The sequence below is a fragment of the Bos javanicus genome, chromosome 6 (assembly GCF_032452875.1).
Source record: "Bos javanicus breed banteng chromosome 6, ARS-OSU_banteng_1.0, whole genome shotgun sequence".
In the NCBI taxonomy this organism is placed as follows: domain Eukaryota; kingdom Metazoa; phylum Chordata; class Mammalia; order Artiodactyla; family Bovidae; genus Bos; species Bos javanicus.
Window position 1 is genome coordinate 103,848,831 of NC_083873.1, and position 17,943 is coordinate 103,866,773.

At 44.8% G+C, this 17,943-nt stretch overlaps 1 protein-coding gene across 3 annotated transcripts in view; it reads left to right on the plus strand.

Annotated features, from left to right (window-relative positions):
- The window catches only part of EVC2 (EvC ciliary complex subunit 2), a 173,203-nt gene that overhangs the window by 41,080 nt on the left and 114,180 nt on the right, over nucleotides 1-17,943 (plus strand). For all 3 annotated transcript variants that reach the window (XM_061420782.1, XM_061420780.1, XM_061420781.1), the window contains exon 8: nucleotides 15,656-15,790. In XM_061420782.1, coding sequence (XP_061276766.1) covers nucleotides 15,656-15,790 — 135 coding nt within the window. The remainder of the gene's footprint in view (nucleotides 1-15,655; nucleotides 15,791-17,943) is intronic.

The following is a 17,943-nucleotide window of genomic DNA, read 5'->3' on the forward strand; positions in this document are numbered from 1 at the left end:
TGCTATGGGGGAAAAAAACATCAAGGAAAATCATCGATATTGTCACTCTGCTTATTTAACTTATATTCAGAGTACATCATGTGAAATGCTGGGCTGGATGAAGCACAAGCTGGAATCAAGATGGCAGGGAGAGATGTCAACAACCTCAGATATGTAGATGATACCACCCTTATGGCAGAAAGTGAACAGGGACTAAAGAGCCTCTTGATGTAAGTGTGAAAGTGAAGGAGAGTAAAAAAGATGACTTAAAACTCAACATTCAAAAAACAAAGATTATGGTATCCAGTGCCATCATTTCGTGGCAAATAGATGGGGAAACAATGGAAACAATGAGAGACTTTATTTTCTTGGGCTCCAAAACCACTGCAGATGGTGACTGCAGCCATGAAATTAAAAGACACTTGCTCTGTGAAAGAAAAGCTATGACCAACCTAGACGGCATATTAAAAAGCAGAGACATTACTTTACCCACAAAGGTCCATCTAGTCAAAGCTATGGTTTTTCCAGTAGTCATGTATGGATGTGAGAGTTGGACTATAAAGAAAGCTGAGCTTTTGAACTGTGGTATTGGAGAAGACTCTTGAGAGTCCCTTGGACTGCAAGGAGATCCAACCAGTCCATCCTAAAGGAGATCAGTCCTTAATATTCATTGGAAGGACTGATCTGAACCTGAGGCTCTGATACTTTGGCCATCTCTGCGAAGAGCTGACTCACTGAAAAAGACCCTGATGCTGGGAAAGATCGAAGGCAAAAGGAAAAGAGGACGACGGGATGAGATGGTTAGATAGCAACTCAGTGGACATGAGTTTGAGCAAACTCTGGGAGATAGTGAAAGACAGGGGAGCCTGATGTACTGCAGTCCTTGGAAAAGTAGGATAGGAGTGAGTGACTGAACAACAACAGCAATGTCTTTATGATGTATTGTTCTTGTTCAGTCACTCAGTCATGTCCGACTGAACATATAAGTTAAATAAGCAGGCTGACAATATACAGCCTTGCCATTTCCTACTCCAGCTTTTTATGATATATAAAGAGCTCCTATTAGTTTATAAGATAAAGAATAGCCTCCATATGTAGCTATGTATGATATGAGAATTTCTCAAATACAAGGATTTACAATATGTACCCTTTAGCACAGTGGAGGGAACTTGTAACTCTGCTGGCAAAATCATGTGACTTTGGGTTTCACTCAGAGGGCTTCTTCCCAGGTGGTGCCAGTGATAAAGAACCTGTCTGCCAATGCAGGAGACACTAGAGACACAAGTTCGATCCTTGGGTCAGGAAGATCCCCTGGAGTAGGAAATGGCAACCCACTCCAATATTCTTGCCTGGAAAATCCCATAGGCAGATGAGCCTGGTGGGTTACAGACCATCGGGTTGCAAAGAGTCGGACACGACTAAGCGTATATGCACACACACACACACACACACACACACACACACAAACACACAAGCACAGAAGGCTGGGGGCATGCAGTGACGTTTCATCACATCTGCCTTCTCCATGTTACATCTTGTTTGAATGACTACCCCAGCCTCCTGCCTGTCCAGTCCTGCTCTCCTGAAACACCAGCCTGCTCACTTTCTATTCTGGAGGGGCTCCCCACTACCTGCTGATAAAGCCCAGTTCCCTTAGGTGGTATTCAGGCTCCATCAAAAATGGTGACCTCTGCTATATCCCAGTGCCATGGGGTTCCTGTGTTTCCCACTTCACTCTGGTTTTACATATGCTGATCTTTTCATTCCCGTCTTCTGGGTAGCTGGCATACATCCTATGGGAACCCTGACCAATTTTCTCCACCTCCGTCATTCCTTCACATCTCCCAAGCATACTGGTGGCACCCCTCGCTGGGATCCAGTGGCATTGGGCATCCGATAAACCTTGTCACGCTGTGACTTTGAGATTATTCTCCTTGTTAGCACTTAATACATTTTTATTGACATCACAGTAGAATTTTTGCCCAGGGAGAGACTTTAAAGATTACCTAGTTTTACTTCCTCATTTGAAAATAAAAAAACTCCTAGGTCCTGAGATGCTCTGGGAACTGGCCAAGGTCCTGAAGCTTGATGACGAACATTGAGGAATGGAATCATGCTCTGTGGTTCTGCAATCCAAGCCTCATTCACTAGATTTGTAACTTAACAGCTCTGTTAGTGTGTGTGATTATCTCTGTCTGTGGTTACCTGCAAGCTCTGGCTCCTGCCAGAATTGTGAGAGTTTCTGCCCTTAGAGCTGCCCCTCAAGGGCTGTGGGCCAACAGCCCTCTGCTTCCTCAAGCAGTAGAAGGATCTTAGTGAAATTACTCCTAAAATCTCTTCTAGGGAAATCAATATGGTCTCCCTTTCAGAACCTTTCTGGTTTGGGGGGGGGGATGGGATTTAATGTATGTCCATTGTGGACATTTTAAAGAAACCACCACTCTACACTCACACACACACACACACAGAGAAAGAGAGACAGACACGGAGAAAATTAGAAGAATCACCTGCTAGCCCTGCCGCTAGAGATAACCATTGTTAACATGGTGGTTTCTTGCTTTCCCCAAGCCTATGAATGCATTTCTTACATAATTGAAGTCAAACTGTATAAATTATTTTTCCTCATGGTCGTGTAACTTTTTATTGGATTTTAAGCATTTAAAGCATTTCTTTTGGAAGTCTTTTTTTGGTCTGGCATTGCTCTTCATAAATAACAATGGTGAAACTCATCAAAGGAATCTGTTACCAGCTAATATGTGATTAAAGAGGTGGTAATAACAGATGATTCTTTTCCAGAGATGAGAAGGAAAGTTAGTGGGGACGGTGGGGATGGGGAGGCTGGGGTCACTGAGCCACCTCCTTTTCTTTATTCTTAGATAATGAAGTTTAAGATAAATAGGCTCTTTGAAATCTGTGCTTCAAATGATTAGTGGAATTTGTCTGCAAGATTTTTGCCCTTATTTTACAGATGTGGAAACTGCAGTTTAGGGTGGGGGAGGCTCAGGGTCCCCCCCGTGTGGTGGGGGCAGAACTGAGAGCTGAACCCCCAATTAGGGCCTCAGTTCAGTCGCTCAGTCGTGTCCGACTCTTTGCGACTCCATGGACTGCAGCAGGCCAGGCCTCCCTGTCCATCACCAACTCCCGGAGTTTACTCAAACTCATGTCTATTGAGTTGGTGATGCCGTCCGACCATCTCGTCCTCTGTCGTCCCCTCTCCTCCCGCCTTCCACCTTTCTCAGCAGTTATGGTCTAGACCCATGGTATTATGAGTACGCTCTGCTGCTTCTCACAACCTTGTTTCTGGTCCTCATCATTTCTCCCTGGACTGTGGCATCCAGGTGTGCTTTCCTCCAGGCTGAAGCCACACAGTAGCCAGATTTCTATTTCTAAAACACTGATCTGACCATGTTACTTCCTGACTTAAAACCCTGCCGTGATCTCCCATAAGCCCATAGAGTGATGTCACATGTTGCTAACCCACTGTGTTGGAACTGGGCTGTGTCTCTTGCCACGTGCAGGTCCTGCTTATGCCCTTCTGTCTGCCTGGCTTACCCTCCTCCTGGCCTGGCTTATTGCCCTCTGCCCACAGTCACCTCTTGGAAGGTCTTCCTTGTCTTTTGAGCTGAGCCAGGGGCTGCCCCTCCTCCCACCCTAGTCCTCAGGTTTTCCCCCTCACCTCAGCCACCCGTCACCCCACCTACTACAGAATTCTTGCCTGGGAAAAGCCACGGACAGAAAAGCCTGGTGGGCTGCAGTCCATGGGGTTGCAAAAGAGTCGGACACAGCAGCTAAACAACAACAGCAAAGATTAGAAAGGAATTACTTGGCCTCTGGTGAAAGATCAATGAAAATGTTGATAGTTAAGCATAGTTTTGAGGGACTGTGAAGGCTTTTGGCCAGAGACTCAGGAATTCTAAAATTCTGCCCTCCTAGTCACACCCTAATAAGGTGAGCTGGGTGCTCAGAGAGTATCAGAATGTTCATAATGGCGCAAGCCCCTGACAGTTCAATGCAGGGCTCCTGGTAAAAGGCCAGGCTGGAGCCTGAGCCCTGCGGAGGCAGCTGTGGTGTGAAAGCTATTAGTCTAGACTTTGTGATGTGAATCCTGGGTCTACTGCTTTCTAGCTCTGTGACTTTAGGCCATCTATTTAACTTACCTGTATTTGGTATTATTATTTGAAAATATGGATTAAAGTAATGCCCACTTTATAATATTGCTGTGGGGAGTGAATGGGTAATGCATGTAATACACTTGGAACTATCCCTGGTGCTCAGTATCTGGTCAATACATATTAGCTGCAATGATGGTGGTGATAATGGCGATAATGATGCGGCTGGTGGCGATGTTAGTGGTGATGATAATGTGATACGAGTGATTCTAGGGAGCTTCTTCCTTCCCATAAAACAAAATCTCGAGATTCATTCTTCTTCGGTCATTTATATGGAGGAGGAAAGTTGAAGAGTGGAGGCACTGTGGGCAAGTCAAGGAAGCAGGAACTAGCTTAACTTAGCAACACAGATAAATGGAGAAGGTGGAAAAGAAGAAAGTGAGAGTTGTGAGTAGGCTTGCCCCAAGGAGGCAGTCTTTACCTAGGTGTACTTATCACCTGATATTGGAAAGTAGAAATTGCAGGAGAGAAGGGGAGAAAGATGGTATGGTCTGCAGAGCTGGTCTGGCTTTGTCCTCTTCCTAAATACAGGCATTCATTGCTGCAGCCATGTTGTTATTGATAAATTAAGCTCCTGGTCCCCACACTGCCTCTGTTCTTTAAGTTCTCTTGGCCGCACAACTGATTAAGGAGGGCAAGATCTCAAGGTGGAGATTCAGAGAAGGTGGAGGTTGGAAAAAGAGTGGGAGGGAGGTGGCCTGTCTCAGCTGTTCTACTTCATAAAGTAGGAAAGGGAGGGAGATTTTGATTGGGAGAATGAGTTAGTTCTGTTCTTGCCTTTTTTAGTACATTGATCCTGCCTACCTAAAGTTATGTCCCAGTATTTTTTTTCTGGTTCTCATCCATCATGTAAGCAACTTCTACTGTGGTATGGGAGTTTGGGACTAAAAATGTGTTTAGAAAATCAGACAGCCCCCTGGATGGTAAGTGGTCTGATGTACTAGGGGAAAACACAGACTTTGGAGTCAAACAGAGCTAACTGTGTTGCTCTTTGGCTGTGGACTTTGATTAACTATCTGAACTCTCTGCATCTCCGTTTATCTCTCAATGGAAAGGGGATAATACATCCCCCACCAGATTGCTGAAGATGGATTGAATGAGATAAAGCACTAGCACACTGTTCATTTCCTGAGGCTGCCGCAGCAAATGATCACAAAACTTAGAACAGAAACCTATTCCCACACCGTTCCCAAGGCCAGGAGACTGAAATCAAAGTGTCGGCAGGGTTTTGCTCCCTTTGAAGGCTCTAGGGAAGAATCCTTCCTTGCTTCTGTCTAGCTTCAGGTGGCTCTTGGAAATCCTTCCTCAGCTGTAGCTGCATCACTCCCATCTCTGCCTCCATGACCACATGGTCTTTTCCCCGTGTGTGTCTGTCTCCAAGTCTCCATCTCCTTATAATGATACCATCACTGGGTTCAGGATCCACTCTAATCCAGTATGGATTGGGCTTCCTAGGTGGTGCTAGTGGTCAAGAATCCATCTGCCAGTGCAGGAGACATAAGAGATGTGGGTTCAATCCCTGGGTCAGGAAGATCCCCTGGAGTAGAAAATGGCAACCAATTCCAATATTCTTGCCTGGAAAATTCCATGGGAAGAGGAATCTGGCAGGCTATAGTCTGTGGGGCTGCAAAGAGTCAGACACGACTGAGCGATCAGACACAATCCCATATAACCTCATCTTAACTTGATCATGTCTAGAAAGACCTTATTTCAAAATAAGGTCCCATGCAGAGGTACTGGGGGTAAGACTTTAGTGTATCTTTATGGATGGCACAATTCAACCCCCTATAGGAACCTAAGCCAGGGAATGGCATATTGTAGGTGATCAAATGTCATTAATGTCCTTCACCTCTCCATTCTTCTCCCTACAGCTGAAAAAAAAAAAAAAATTGCCTTCTGTGAAAGAAAAAACCTTGAAAACATATCACTGATCTACAGCCTTTTGTTCTCTTTAGACAGACATTTTGTCTCTTTTCCATCCGTATTTTAATATAGGCTCTGTGAACTGCTCTTCATATGTATTGATTTGTTTTTTCTTATCTGGTAGGTACACAAATCAGGGCTCAGAGGGCTGTTGCCAGCATGAATGGAGAGCTTGCATTTCAATTTGGTGCTAATCAAAATGTAAGATTTAGAATCAGGGTGTTTGCATCTGAAAACAGAATTGGTTTTCTGACCATCTCTGATAACAGCCTCTGTGGACAGAGGCTGATTCATCATAGGTGATTCGTATGTGGCGACACGCTTGTATTCAGGTTTCAGTAACCGTCAGGACCAAAGCTCCTGGTTCTGACATAACTTGGCTTTGATTGTCTAGAAGGTCAAGTTGGCCTTGTTCATCTGTCAGATAAATTTAACCTTAACTACATACAGCCTGCATTGGGATCCCAGGAATGAGAAATGGGTTAGTTGTCTCCCAGCTCCTAAATAATGTGTTAAATGTTCCCATAATCTGCAACCATTGTTTTAATTGAAGTGTATTGATTTACAGTGTTGTTTTAATTTCAGGTGTATAGCAAAGTGATTCAGTTTTGCATATATATTTTTTTTTCAGATTTCTTTCTCTTATAGTTTATTACAAAATATTGAGTATAGTTTTCTGTGCTGTATGTACAGTAGGTCCTTACTGGTTATCTGTTTTATATAGATTAGAATGTATATGTTAGTCCCAAGCTATTTATCTCTACCCCCCTTACCTCTTTGGTAACCATAAGTTTGTTTTCTATGTCTTTGGGTCTATTTCTATTTCATAAATAAATTTATTTGTATAATTTTTAAAAATGATTCCACTTGAAAGCTATATCATGTGATACTTGTCTTTCTCTGTCTGATTTGACTTCACTTAGTATAATAATCTCTAGATCCACCCATGTTGCTGCAAATGGCATTATTTCATTCTTTATTAATGGCTGAATAATATTCCATTGCATATATCTTCTTCATCCATTCATCTGTCAATGGACATTCAGGTTGCTTCCATGTCTTGGCTATTGTAACATTGAGCACTGAGGTCTGCAGCCCTTTTGAATTAAACCTGCTGTCACAGGTTGGCTTCTTGGGAGCAGGTGCTGAGGTAGGGTTTGAGTATAACATAGTGGCCAGTGTGCAGAAGGGTTAACATAGCTGACCTGAGATGGCTGTCCTTAGAAAGGCCAGCTTACAAGGTGAGTCCTTGGCTGGCATTTGGGAACTTGGATTTCAGGACGATCCTCACCATTTACCGAACTAAGAGTGGCTCACGTTGCCTAAAGCGTTCTAATAAACAATATATTTTATGTTGAAAATGTTTTGTTTTCTTCTGGGAGCCTGGAATTTTGGTGCATGCTTCCCAGGTGGCACTAGTGGTAAAGAACCCACCTGCCAGTGCTGGAGAGATAAGAGCCATGGGTTTGATCCCTGGGTCAGGAAGAGCCCCTGGAGAAGGGCATAGCAGGCTACAGTTTGTAGGGTCGCAAAGAATCAGACATGACTGAAGTGACTTAGCACACACACACGGTAGCAGGCAGAGGATGCCTAAGTGACTCAGTTCAGTTCAGTTCAGATCAGTCGCTCAGTCGTGTCCGACTCTTTGCGACCCCATGAGTCGCAGCACGCCAGGCCTCCCTGTCCATCACCAACTCCCGGAGTTCACCCAGACCCACGTCCATCGAGTCAGTGATGCCATCCAGCCATCTCATCCTCTGTCGTCCCCTTCTCCTCCTGCCCCCAATCCCTCCCAGCATCAGAGTCTTTTCCAATGAGTCAACTCTTCGCGTGAGGTGGCCAAAGTACTGGAGTTTCAGCTTTAGCATCATTCCTTCCAAAGAAATCCCAGGGCTGATCTCCTTCAGAATGGACTGGTTGGATCTCCTTGCAGTCCAAGGGACTCTCAAGAGTCTTCTCCAACACCACAGTTCAAAAGCATCAATTCTTCAGTGCTCAGCCTTCTTCACAGTCCAACTCTCACATTCATACATGACCACAGGAAAAACCATTGCCTTGACTAGACGAACCTTTGTTGGCAAAGTAATGTCTCTGCTTTTGAAGATGCTATCTAGGTTGGTCATAACTTTCCTTCCAAGGAGTAAGCGTCTTTTAATTTCATGGCTGCAGTCACCATCTGCAGTGATTTTGGAGCCCCCCAAAATAAAGTCTTACACTGTTTCCACTGTTTCCCCATCTATTCCCCATGAAGTGATGGGACCGGATGCCATGATCTTCATTTTCTGAATGTGGAGCTTTAAGCCAACTTTTTTACTCTCCACTTTCACTTTCATCAAGAGGCTTTTTAGTTCCTCTTCACTTTCTGCCATAAGGGTGGTGTCATCTGCATATCTGAGGTGATTGATATTTCTCCTGGCAGTCTTGATTCCAGCTTGTGTTTTTTCCAGTCCAGCGTTTCTCATGATGTACTCTGCATAGAAGTTAAATAAGCAGGGTGACAATATACAGCCTTGATGTACTCCTTTTCCTATTTGGAACCAGTCTGTTGTTCCATATCCAGTTCTAACTGTTGCTTCCTGACCTGCATACAAATTTCTCAAAAGGCAGCTCAGGTGGTCTGGTATTCCCATGTCTTTCAGAATTTTCCACAGTTTATTGTGACCACACAGTCAAAGGCTTTGGCATAGTCAATAAAGCAGAAATAAATGTTTTTCTGGAACTCTCTTGCTTTTTCCGTGATCCAGCAGATTTTGGCAATTTGATCTCTGGTTCCTCTGCCTTTTCTAAAACCAGCTTGAACATCAGGAAGTTCATGGTTCACATATTGCTGAAGCCTGGCTTGGAGAATTTTGAGCATTACTTTACTAGCGTGTGAGATGAGTGCAATTGTGCGGTAGTTTGAGCACTCTTTGGCATTGCCTTTCTTTGGGATTGGAATGAAAACTGACCTTTTCCAGTCCTGTGGCCACTGCTGAGTTTTCCAAATTTTCTGGCATATTGAGTGCAGCACTTTCACAGCATCATCTTTTAGGATTTGACATAGCTCAACTGGAATTCCATCACCTCCACTAGCTTTGTTCGTAGTGATGCTTTCTAAGGCCCACTTGACTTCACATTCCAGGATGTCTGGCTCTAGGCCTGAGTAAAAACCCTAGTTGCATGAGTGCCTGTGTGCTCAGTTACTCAGTCATGTCTGACTCTGCGACCCCATGGACTGTGGCCCACCAGGCTCCTCTGTCCATGGAATTTTCCAGGCAAGAATACTGGAGTGTGTTGCCATTTCCTACTCCAGGGCTTGTTGTTGTTGTTCAGTCACTAAGTCGTGTTCAACTCTTTTCGACCCCTTGGACTGCAGCACACCAGGCCTTCCTGTCTTCTAGTATCCCTAGGCCTCCACCCCCTCCACTTCTCCAGGGGTACCAAGTCTCAAATGAGTTTCCCTAGTGGACAGCATTTCACATGGGTCATCACACTGACTGCTGGAGGAATTAAGTCTGTTCTGTGTGACTGCTGGGAGAAGAGGCTGGAAACTTGGTCCTGGTTTCCACTGGACTTTGCCCCACGTGCCTTTTCCTATTGCTGATTTTTCTTTGTATCCTTTCACTGTAATCATAGTGTGAGGATGACTATATACTGAGTCCTGTGAGTCTTTGTGAATCACTGAACCTAGGAGGTGGTCATGGGGCTCCCCCATCATAATCAGATCACCTGTGGAGGGGAGGAGTGGGGAGCAGGACTGGGCAGAGGAGATGTTTCAGTTTTGCAAAATGCAAAAGTTCTGGAGATGGTGGTGATGTGTGGTTGTACTTAACATTACTGAAATGTACACTCTAAAATGACTAAAATGGTAAATATTATATAATGTGTGTATTGCTGCATTTAAAAAATAGTTCATAATCTTCTTGTAAGTGGTTGAGCATTCAGAACTTAAAACTCCTAGAAAGCAAGATCCTTTTAAGAGGTCATCAGGCACACTAAAAGACAGTGGAGTGGCAGCATCAGTATTCTGAGGGAAAAAGGTTTTGGACCTTGGACTCAGCCAAGATAACAATCACATGAGTGCAGAGTTACGTGAGAAATAAAAGCATGTTCTACACAAATTTACTTCAGCCCACACAAATATGGAAAATGCTCTATCAAACTAAAAAACAAAACAAAACATAAGAAAATGTAAGGAATGGATTCCAAAACATAGTTTTTCTTTAATCAGTAATATAACAATGTTATAGGAGGAACTTCCCTGGTGGCTCAGTGGTGAAGAACCCGCCCGCCAATGCAAGAGATACAGGTTCTATCCCTGGGTTGGGAAGATCCCCTGAAGAAGGAAATGACTACCCACTCCAGTGTTCTTGTTTGGGAAATCCCATGAACAGGGGAGTCTGGCAGGGCACAGTCTGTGGGGTCACAAAGAGTTGGATATTACTTCATGACTGAGCATGCGTGCAATACAGAAAGCAGTAAAGAGAGACCTCCAGTGACAGCAGTGCAGCAAGCCTAGAAAGTAGCCAGTCCCCGGTAGATCTGGATGTCAGAGAGCTCCTGGAGTGACGACTTTAAGGAACAACAACAACAAAATGACTCTCTGCAACAACTAATATCATTAAGGAAATGGATGTTACACCAGGAAGAAAAAAGAAAAGCAATGAGAAACCCCAGGAAAAACAAAAAGTTACACAGGGATGTGTTGGCCCAAATTGAAGTAATCTTAAAAATATGTCATGATTTTGAAAATTGATAGGGTAAGAAAGGACACTGCATTAAAAATATGTCACTTTTAGGGGCATGTATTGGGCTTCCCTGGTGGCTCAGACAGTAAAGATTCTGCCTGCACTGCAGAAGACCTGGTTTTGATCCCTGGGTCGGAAAGATCCCCTGGAGAAGGGCATGGCAACCCACTCCAGTATTCTTGCCTGGAGAATTCCATGGACAGAGGAGCCTGGCGGGCTACAGTCGGTAGCGTTGCAAAGAGTCAGACCTGAGTTGACTTAGCATACACACGCACACAGGGGTGTACATTTAGTTACACAGGATTACATTCAGTTAATTTGAGTGAATATGCATATCCATTCATATACAGTGAATATATATGTCTAATCATAATCATGATAGTCTTTAATTTCTTTTATTTTTAGAATTAACTTATAAACCACCACAAAGACTTAAATATGATTGCAGAATATACATACATATAGGCATGTATAAAATAAATAATAAATTCTGGAGGGCAGAAGTAGTGAAAAGAGATGGAGGAGGAAAATATCGGGCCTTAGTTTCACCATGTTTCTTAGTAAGAAGACAAGAAATATTCTCTAAATTTAATGCCATAAAAATTGAGTTTCAACTTTTCAAAGTTAGGCAAAGATAGCTAACTGAATATAACTATTAAAATTGGGAGGAAGTGTAAGGAGGGATATAAAGCCTTTGGGAGGTAACAAATCCTTCAGATTTTTAGGTTAAAAATTCATGACCTAAATCCACATCTGTCATAGCAGGAATCCATAAACAATGTGTAATGTTGATAAATAGGGAAATAAAGATGCATGTGTAATTTTTAGCATATTTAAGTTAACTAACCATTCTGGTTCACTAAACTATAGAAATTAAAACCAATATCTATTTAACTATCTAACCTCTGGAAGCCTTCGACTGTGTGGATCACAATAAACTGTGGAAAATTCTGAAAGAGATGGGAATACCAGACCACCTGATCTGCCTCTTGAGAAATTTGTATGCAGGTCAGGAAGCAACAGTTAGAACTGGACATGGAACAACAGACTGGTTCCAAATAGGAAAAGGAGTACATCAAGGCTGTATATTGTCACTCTGTTTATTTAACTTCTATGCAGAGTACATCATGAGAAACGCTGGACTGGAAGAAACACAAGCTGGAATCAAGACTGCCAGGAGAAATATCAATCACCTCAGATATGCAGATGACACCACCCTTATGACAGAAAGTGAAGAGGAACTCAAAAGCCTCTTGATGAAAGTGAAAGTGGAGAGTGAAAAAGTTGGCTTAAAGCTTCACATTCAGAAAACGAAGATCATGGCATCCAGTCCCATCACTTCGTGGGAAATAGATGGGGAAACAGTGGAAACAGTGTCAGACTTTATTTTTTTGGGCTCCAAAATCACTGCAGATGGTGACTGCAGCCATGAAATTAAAAGACGCTTACTCCTTGGAAGGAAAGTTATGACCAACCTAGATAGCATCTTCAAAAGCAGAGACATTACTTTGCCAACAGAGGTCCATCTAGTCAAGGCTATGGTTTTTCCTGTGGTCATGTATGAATGTGAGAGTTGGACTGTGAAGAAGGCTGAGCGCCGAAGAATTGATGCTTTTGAACTGTGGTGTTGGAGAAGACTCTTGAGAGTCCCTTGGACTGCAAGGAGGTTCAAGCAGTCCATTCTGAAGGAGATCAGCCCTGGGATTTCTTTGGAAGGAATGATGCTAAAGCTGAAACTCCAGTACTTTGGCCACCTCATGCAAAGAGTTGACTCATTGGAAAAGACTCTGATGCTGGGAGGGATTGGGGGCAGTAGGAGAAGGGGACGACAGAGGATGAGATGGCTGGATGGCATCACTGACTCGATGGATGTGAGTCTGGGTGATCTCCGGGAGTTGGTGATGGACAGGGAGGCCTGGCGTGCTGCGATTTGTGGGGTCGCAAAGAGTCAGACATGACTGAGTGACTGAACTGAACTGAACTGAATTGAACCTCTGGGAAGCAGAGTTAGAAGAGGGTGAAGAAGGTCACATAGGTTATTCACTTTTCTTTTTAAACCCTTGCCTTCTGTCAAAAACCCATTTTCTCCCACTGGCATGCATGTGTTACCTTGCTTCTCAAAATTTACAAAATGGCTGAATGATTGCCCATTATGTGGATAGAATAATTCATAGAATCTTAAAATATTTAACCATTCTCCACATTGTGGAGCATTTAGGATACATCCACATTTGTTATTTTATTTAATGTTCTTAAAAACAGTCTTATATGTAAATAAATCTTCTGTGCATATGAACCAACCTGTGTGTAAACTATTTTTTTACTTTATTTATTTTAATTGGAGGCTAAAGGATGGGATGTGGAGGGAGGTGGGAGGGTGGTTCAGGATGGGGAATACATGTAAACCCATGGCTGATTCATGTCAATGTATGGCAAAAACCAACCTGTGTGTAAACTTTTATGTATAGCTTCGAATTATTTCCTGAGGCATGAACCCTAGAGGTGAGGGATGGACTTTTTAAAGCCCCTGGTTAAGGACACAGACATTTTTTCCTTCATTTTTGAGTATAGACATTTTGGTAAAAACTCTCCAAAGGATCAAAGTATCATCAAAATGGGAGGCTCTCTCAAGCCAGGCCTGTTTTCTTTCTTTTTTTTTTTTTAAGTATTTATTTTTATTTATTTATTTCAGCTGCACCAGATCTCAGGTGCAGCATGCAAACTCTTAGATCTGGCATATGGAATCTAGTTCCCCTGACCAAAGATTGAACCCGAGCCTCCTGCATTGGGAGCAGAGGCTTAGCCACTGGACTACCAGGAAGTTCCCAGGCCTGTTTTTGAGATAACCTTCTGATGAAATGAGTGGTTAATGGCCCCTACATAGCACCTCCCCTTCTGGACCAGTGGAGTCGCCTTGGGTCACCCAGCCCACAGGGGAAGGCAGGGCAAAAATCACATTTCGTGAGCGAGTTTTATGGTCAGCAGGCCCTCTTCTGATGACTTTGCTGGACTTGGTTCATGTCTCTTGTTTAATCCTCAGCACAACCTTTGGAGGGCTCTCATCTCTATCTTACAAGGAAAGAGCAAAGGCAAAGAGAGGTGAAGTGAGAACTTCCCTGGCTGTCCAGTGGCTAAGATGTTACCTTCCAATGCAGGGGGTGCGGGTTTGATCCCTGGTTAGGGAGCTGAGGTCCCACGTGCCTTGCAACCAAAAGGCAAAATATAAAACAGAAACAATATTGTAACAAATTAATAAAAGACTAAAAATGCTCCGCACCAAAAAGAGAGAGCGAGAGATGAAGTGATTTGCCCAATGCCACATGGCCACGGGGTAGCAGAGCTGGGCCCCACGCCCAGTGGTCTGAGTCTAGAGCCCAGGCTTCAGCTGCTGTGCCACTCCAGGCCCTTGTCTGTGAGAAGCGTGTAGTCTGGGTCAGCCCTGGCCAGTGCCAACAGGAAGAGCATAATCACACAAGGGAGAAAACATCTCCTTCTTATTAGCTTCTAGCATGTAGCCTAGTACCCAGTAGACACCCAATACATATTTGTCAATTAAATAAAAGAGTCAAACTTTGCATGCATATCCTCTGGGTTTTTATTTGATTTACTCTCCCTGCTGTGAGAAGTAATGTTTTTATCCCCATGTTACAGATAAGAGAACTGAGGTTCTCAGAGGTCAAGTCCATGGCCCCCAAATATTGTTACCTTCCAGCTCTTTTGATAGAGGAGGCATTCCAATTCAGGTCTGTAGGATTTGAAAGCCAGAGCTGTCCTCATTTTACTCAAAGTGTCTTTGGGAGAATTCAAGGAGTTAGTTCTTGTGAAACCTTTAGCCCAGGGGTTCTCAGAGAGTGGCCCCTGGTCAAGAAGGATGGCAGCAACCCCTGGGAACTTGCTAGAAATGCCTCTTTTCGGTTGCTGCCCAAGGTCTGGTGATGCAGAATCCCTGAGGGTGAAACACAGGCCATGCAGGTGATTCCGATGTGAGCCCCGACGTGAGAGCACGACCTTGGCCCCAGGTCTGCCCCATGCTGAGTGCTTAGGGAGATGGCAGCTGCTGCTGTCTGGATCCCAAAGAGATCCCATTTCACCCCTCCCTCTAACCATCATGTTCTGGATCTCAAAGAGATGGTGGAGGGAAGGGTGGAATGTGGGGAAAGTCTAGAACTTACTGCTTCTCACAGTTGTTACTTGGTGCTGGCCACTCCTGGCCCATCAGTGGATCCACATTAGTCCCAGGATGTCACAGAGTGGAGCCCGGAGGAAACCATCCAGGAGAGAGTACGCTTGGCACATTGAATGAAGCTAGCATGAGCTCTGCATCTCACCCTGGATGGTCATTATTGGGCTTTGCTTCTGCTGTGTGATGCCGCCCCTGCCACGTGCATCCTCCAGAGTGACCCTGATGTCCAAAGTGGGCTCCACCCCTAATGGGTAGTGGTCCCAGGGCCGGGGGAGTGGACAACCTTGAGGGAAGTTGAGGGCACTATGGATTCTTGCTCTGGCCTCTGCAAAATTCTGCCTGACTGAAAGCATGTCATGGTTCCTTCCTGCTGCCTTAGGATTGTTACATATTTGCTTGGGGAATTTAACATTCCTGAGTGCCTGTGATGTACCAGCCTTGGGGTGGTTGGTCCTGTCGTGTGCAAGCCTCCATGCTCAGCTCCTTGAAGTGCTTGGGCCCAAAGAGGTTCAGCAGTGGTCCCAAGACAACCAGCTAATAGGAGGCAAAGCTCCATCCAAACCGGGCTGGTCTCACTGACTCTGTTCTTGCTCTTCTCTAACTCAGTTGTAACTTGCCTTGAAAGATGTGAAGTGTGACCACGAACAGATCTGTTTCTCTCTCTTGTCCCACAGGTTCTGCCAAACCACGGCCTCCACGCAGCAGGGTTCTGCGTGGCCTTCATCCTCTCCCTGGTGCTGACCTGGGCTGTGCTTTTTTTCATGGTTCGATACCAGTGTGTGAAGGGAAGCTCGCTTACCAGACATCAGGTGGGAATCCACACACATCTTCTTCCTGGAGGGCAGTTGGTTGGTGGTAGATGTGAGGTTCAAGTTTATCCTTCAACTCTGGAGGGATGTCAGGACCCCTGGGGAACCATGATGCATGCTCAAAGCTAGGCCCTCCTGCACAGACTGAGACTGCTTTCCCGGGAGGCATCCCCAGCATTAGCTGTTTTTAAAACTCCCTGGATGATTCTAACCAGATGGCCAGGATTGGGAACCCCTAATTCTGGCTGAATCACTGAGTGCCTGCCTGTGTGGCCCACTGTGCATTCATGCCACACCCTGATTCAGGTCCTGGTCTGCCCTTCGTCCTCAGGATGAAGCCCAGACGGCTTAGCGCAGCTTATAAAGAGAGCCCTCTGTGGTCCAGCTTCACACCCCGACATCCCACTCTAGACAATGACTGCTGAGCTCTCCACACTCACCAGGATACTTCTGTAATACTCCCTCTGTTCTTCAATGAGCAGGATTCTGACACATCCTGTAAAACTCATCTCTGGCCTTGCCTCTCCTTGGAAGTCATCACTTGGCCACTTCCTGGCCGAGTCAGGGGCCCTCTCTCTGGGTTCTTGCCCTGGCTTCTGGACCACCCTCCTCCCCACTGTTTATCCCCATCTGTGAACTCCTCAGTCTCTGTGTTCCTGTCTTGGTCTGCATTCCCGCAGAAGCACACCCTGAGACCAGGATCCAAATGCAAATAGTTTATATGGAAAGTGACCCCAGGAAGTAAAGGTAGGGGATGGGGGAGTGAGATGGGAAGGAAGGCAGCCAGTCAAGCTACCACCGTGGGTACCAGGCACTTCTTCATCCCACCTGGGAACTCGGGACATTGTAGAAGCAGCCTCAGAGTCATCCTGCCTGAAGGGAGAAAGAGAATGGGTATTGAGTTATGAAATGCTGCTGGTTGAGGACAGGGGTGGGGAGGGGGCCAGGACAAAGGTGCTATTTCCCTGAAATGGAGTCTGAAGGGCCAGAAGGAGCCTTCAGGGAAAGAAGTGTAGGTGTTGGCTGGTAGATCTTGGGCTCAAAGGCACGGAAGAGCAAGGGCAGGGGTCGTGGTTGGAGGACTGATGCTGGCTGCTGTAATCCCCATTGCCTGGTAAGGAGCCTGGCACTTGGCACTTAGTGAACATGTGAAGGAATGAGTCTCCACCATCACCCCGCAGCCAATCAGAGGATGGACAGACGGAGGCAGGGAAACAGGTTGCTGTCCTAGGATGAGAAGTCACTGCTGGGAGTGAGCACCCTGAGGGGTGGTTCATTTCTGCAGGACCGTGGGGTCGGGGTGACTGTTACCCAGAGGTCCAGCAACTTGAAAGGAACATTTGTCATCTTTTTCCTTCACCATGTAGTGAGGAAACTGAGTCCAGTAAAGCCAAACAGCCTTCAGGGGGCCGAGTATAGGCTGAGACCTGGCTTCCAGGGACATCCTCACCTCTGGAGGCTGGTAGTCCTGTCCCGTTGTTCACTTTGTCTCTACTTCCTGGAGGAGAGACTTGTCATTTCAAAGTGAGGTCAACCCACAATCTCCTTGACAGGCAGAAGTGAAGAGAAGAAAAATAGCCCATCTAATGAGACATTCTACTTACTCTCCCAAAGCTGTTATCAATCACAGATGAGCAAGACTCACCCTGCTCATTCGATGAAGGAGCAGAATTCATTTCTTGGAGATTAAAGGCTGATTGTTACAACCACGGGAGGAAAGCAAAGTGTGAATTTGATTTAAGATCTGAAGACTCTTGTAGTATTTTTTTTTCCAACGTCACAATATGAAATCTTTCCACATTATAAAATTTTTTTTTTCTTTGTGGTGGTAACCAAGGAGAAAATGTGTTATAAAGCAGAAGGCAGCCCTTAGAGTTAGGTAGACTTCGGGTCAAATACCATGCAGGCTCTTTATGAACTGTGTGAACTCTAATAATGTCATTTTCATCTCTCTGAGCTGCATTTTCTGTATATGTAAAGTGGGGACATCAATACATTTTGTGTGACATTTTCATGATGTAACTCATACAAGGCACAGGGACAGAAATTCTTAAATGTTAGTATAATTATGCATTTTTGCGGCATTATTAATGTCAGAGAGCAACACAGATACATCATCTATCCAATTGAAGGATTGAGCTTAATTATCTCTG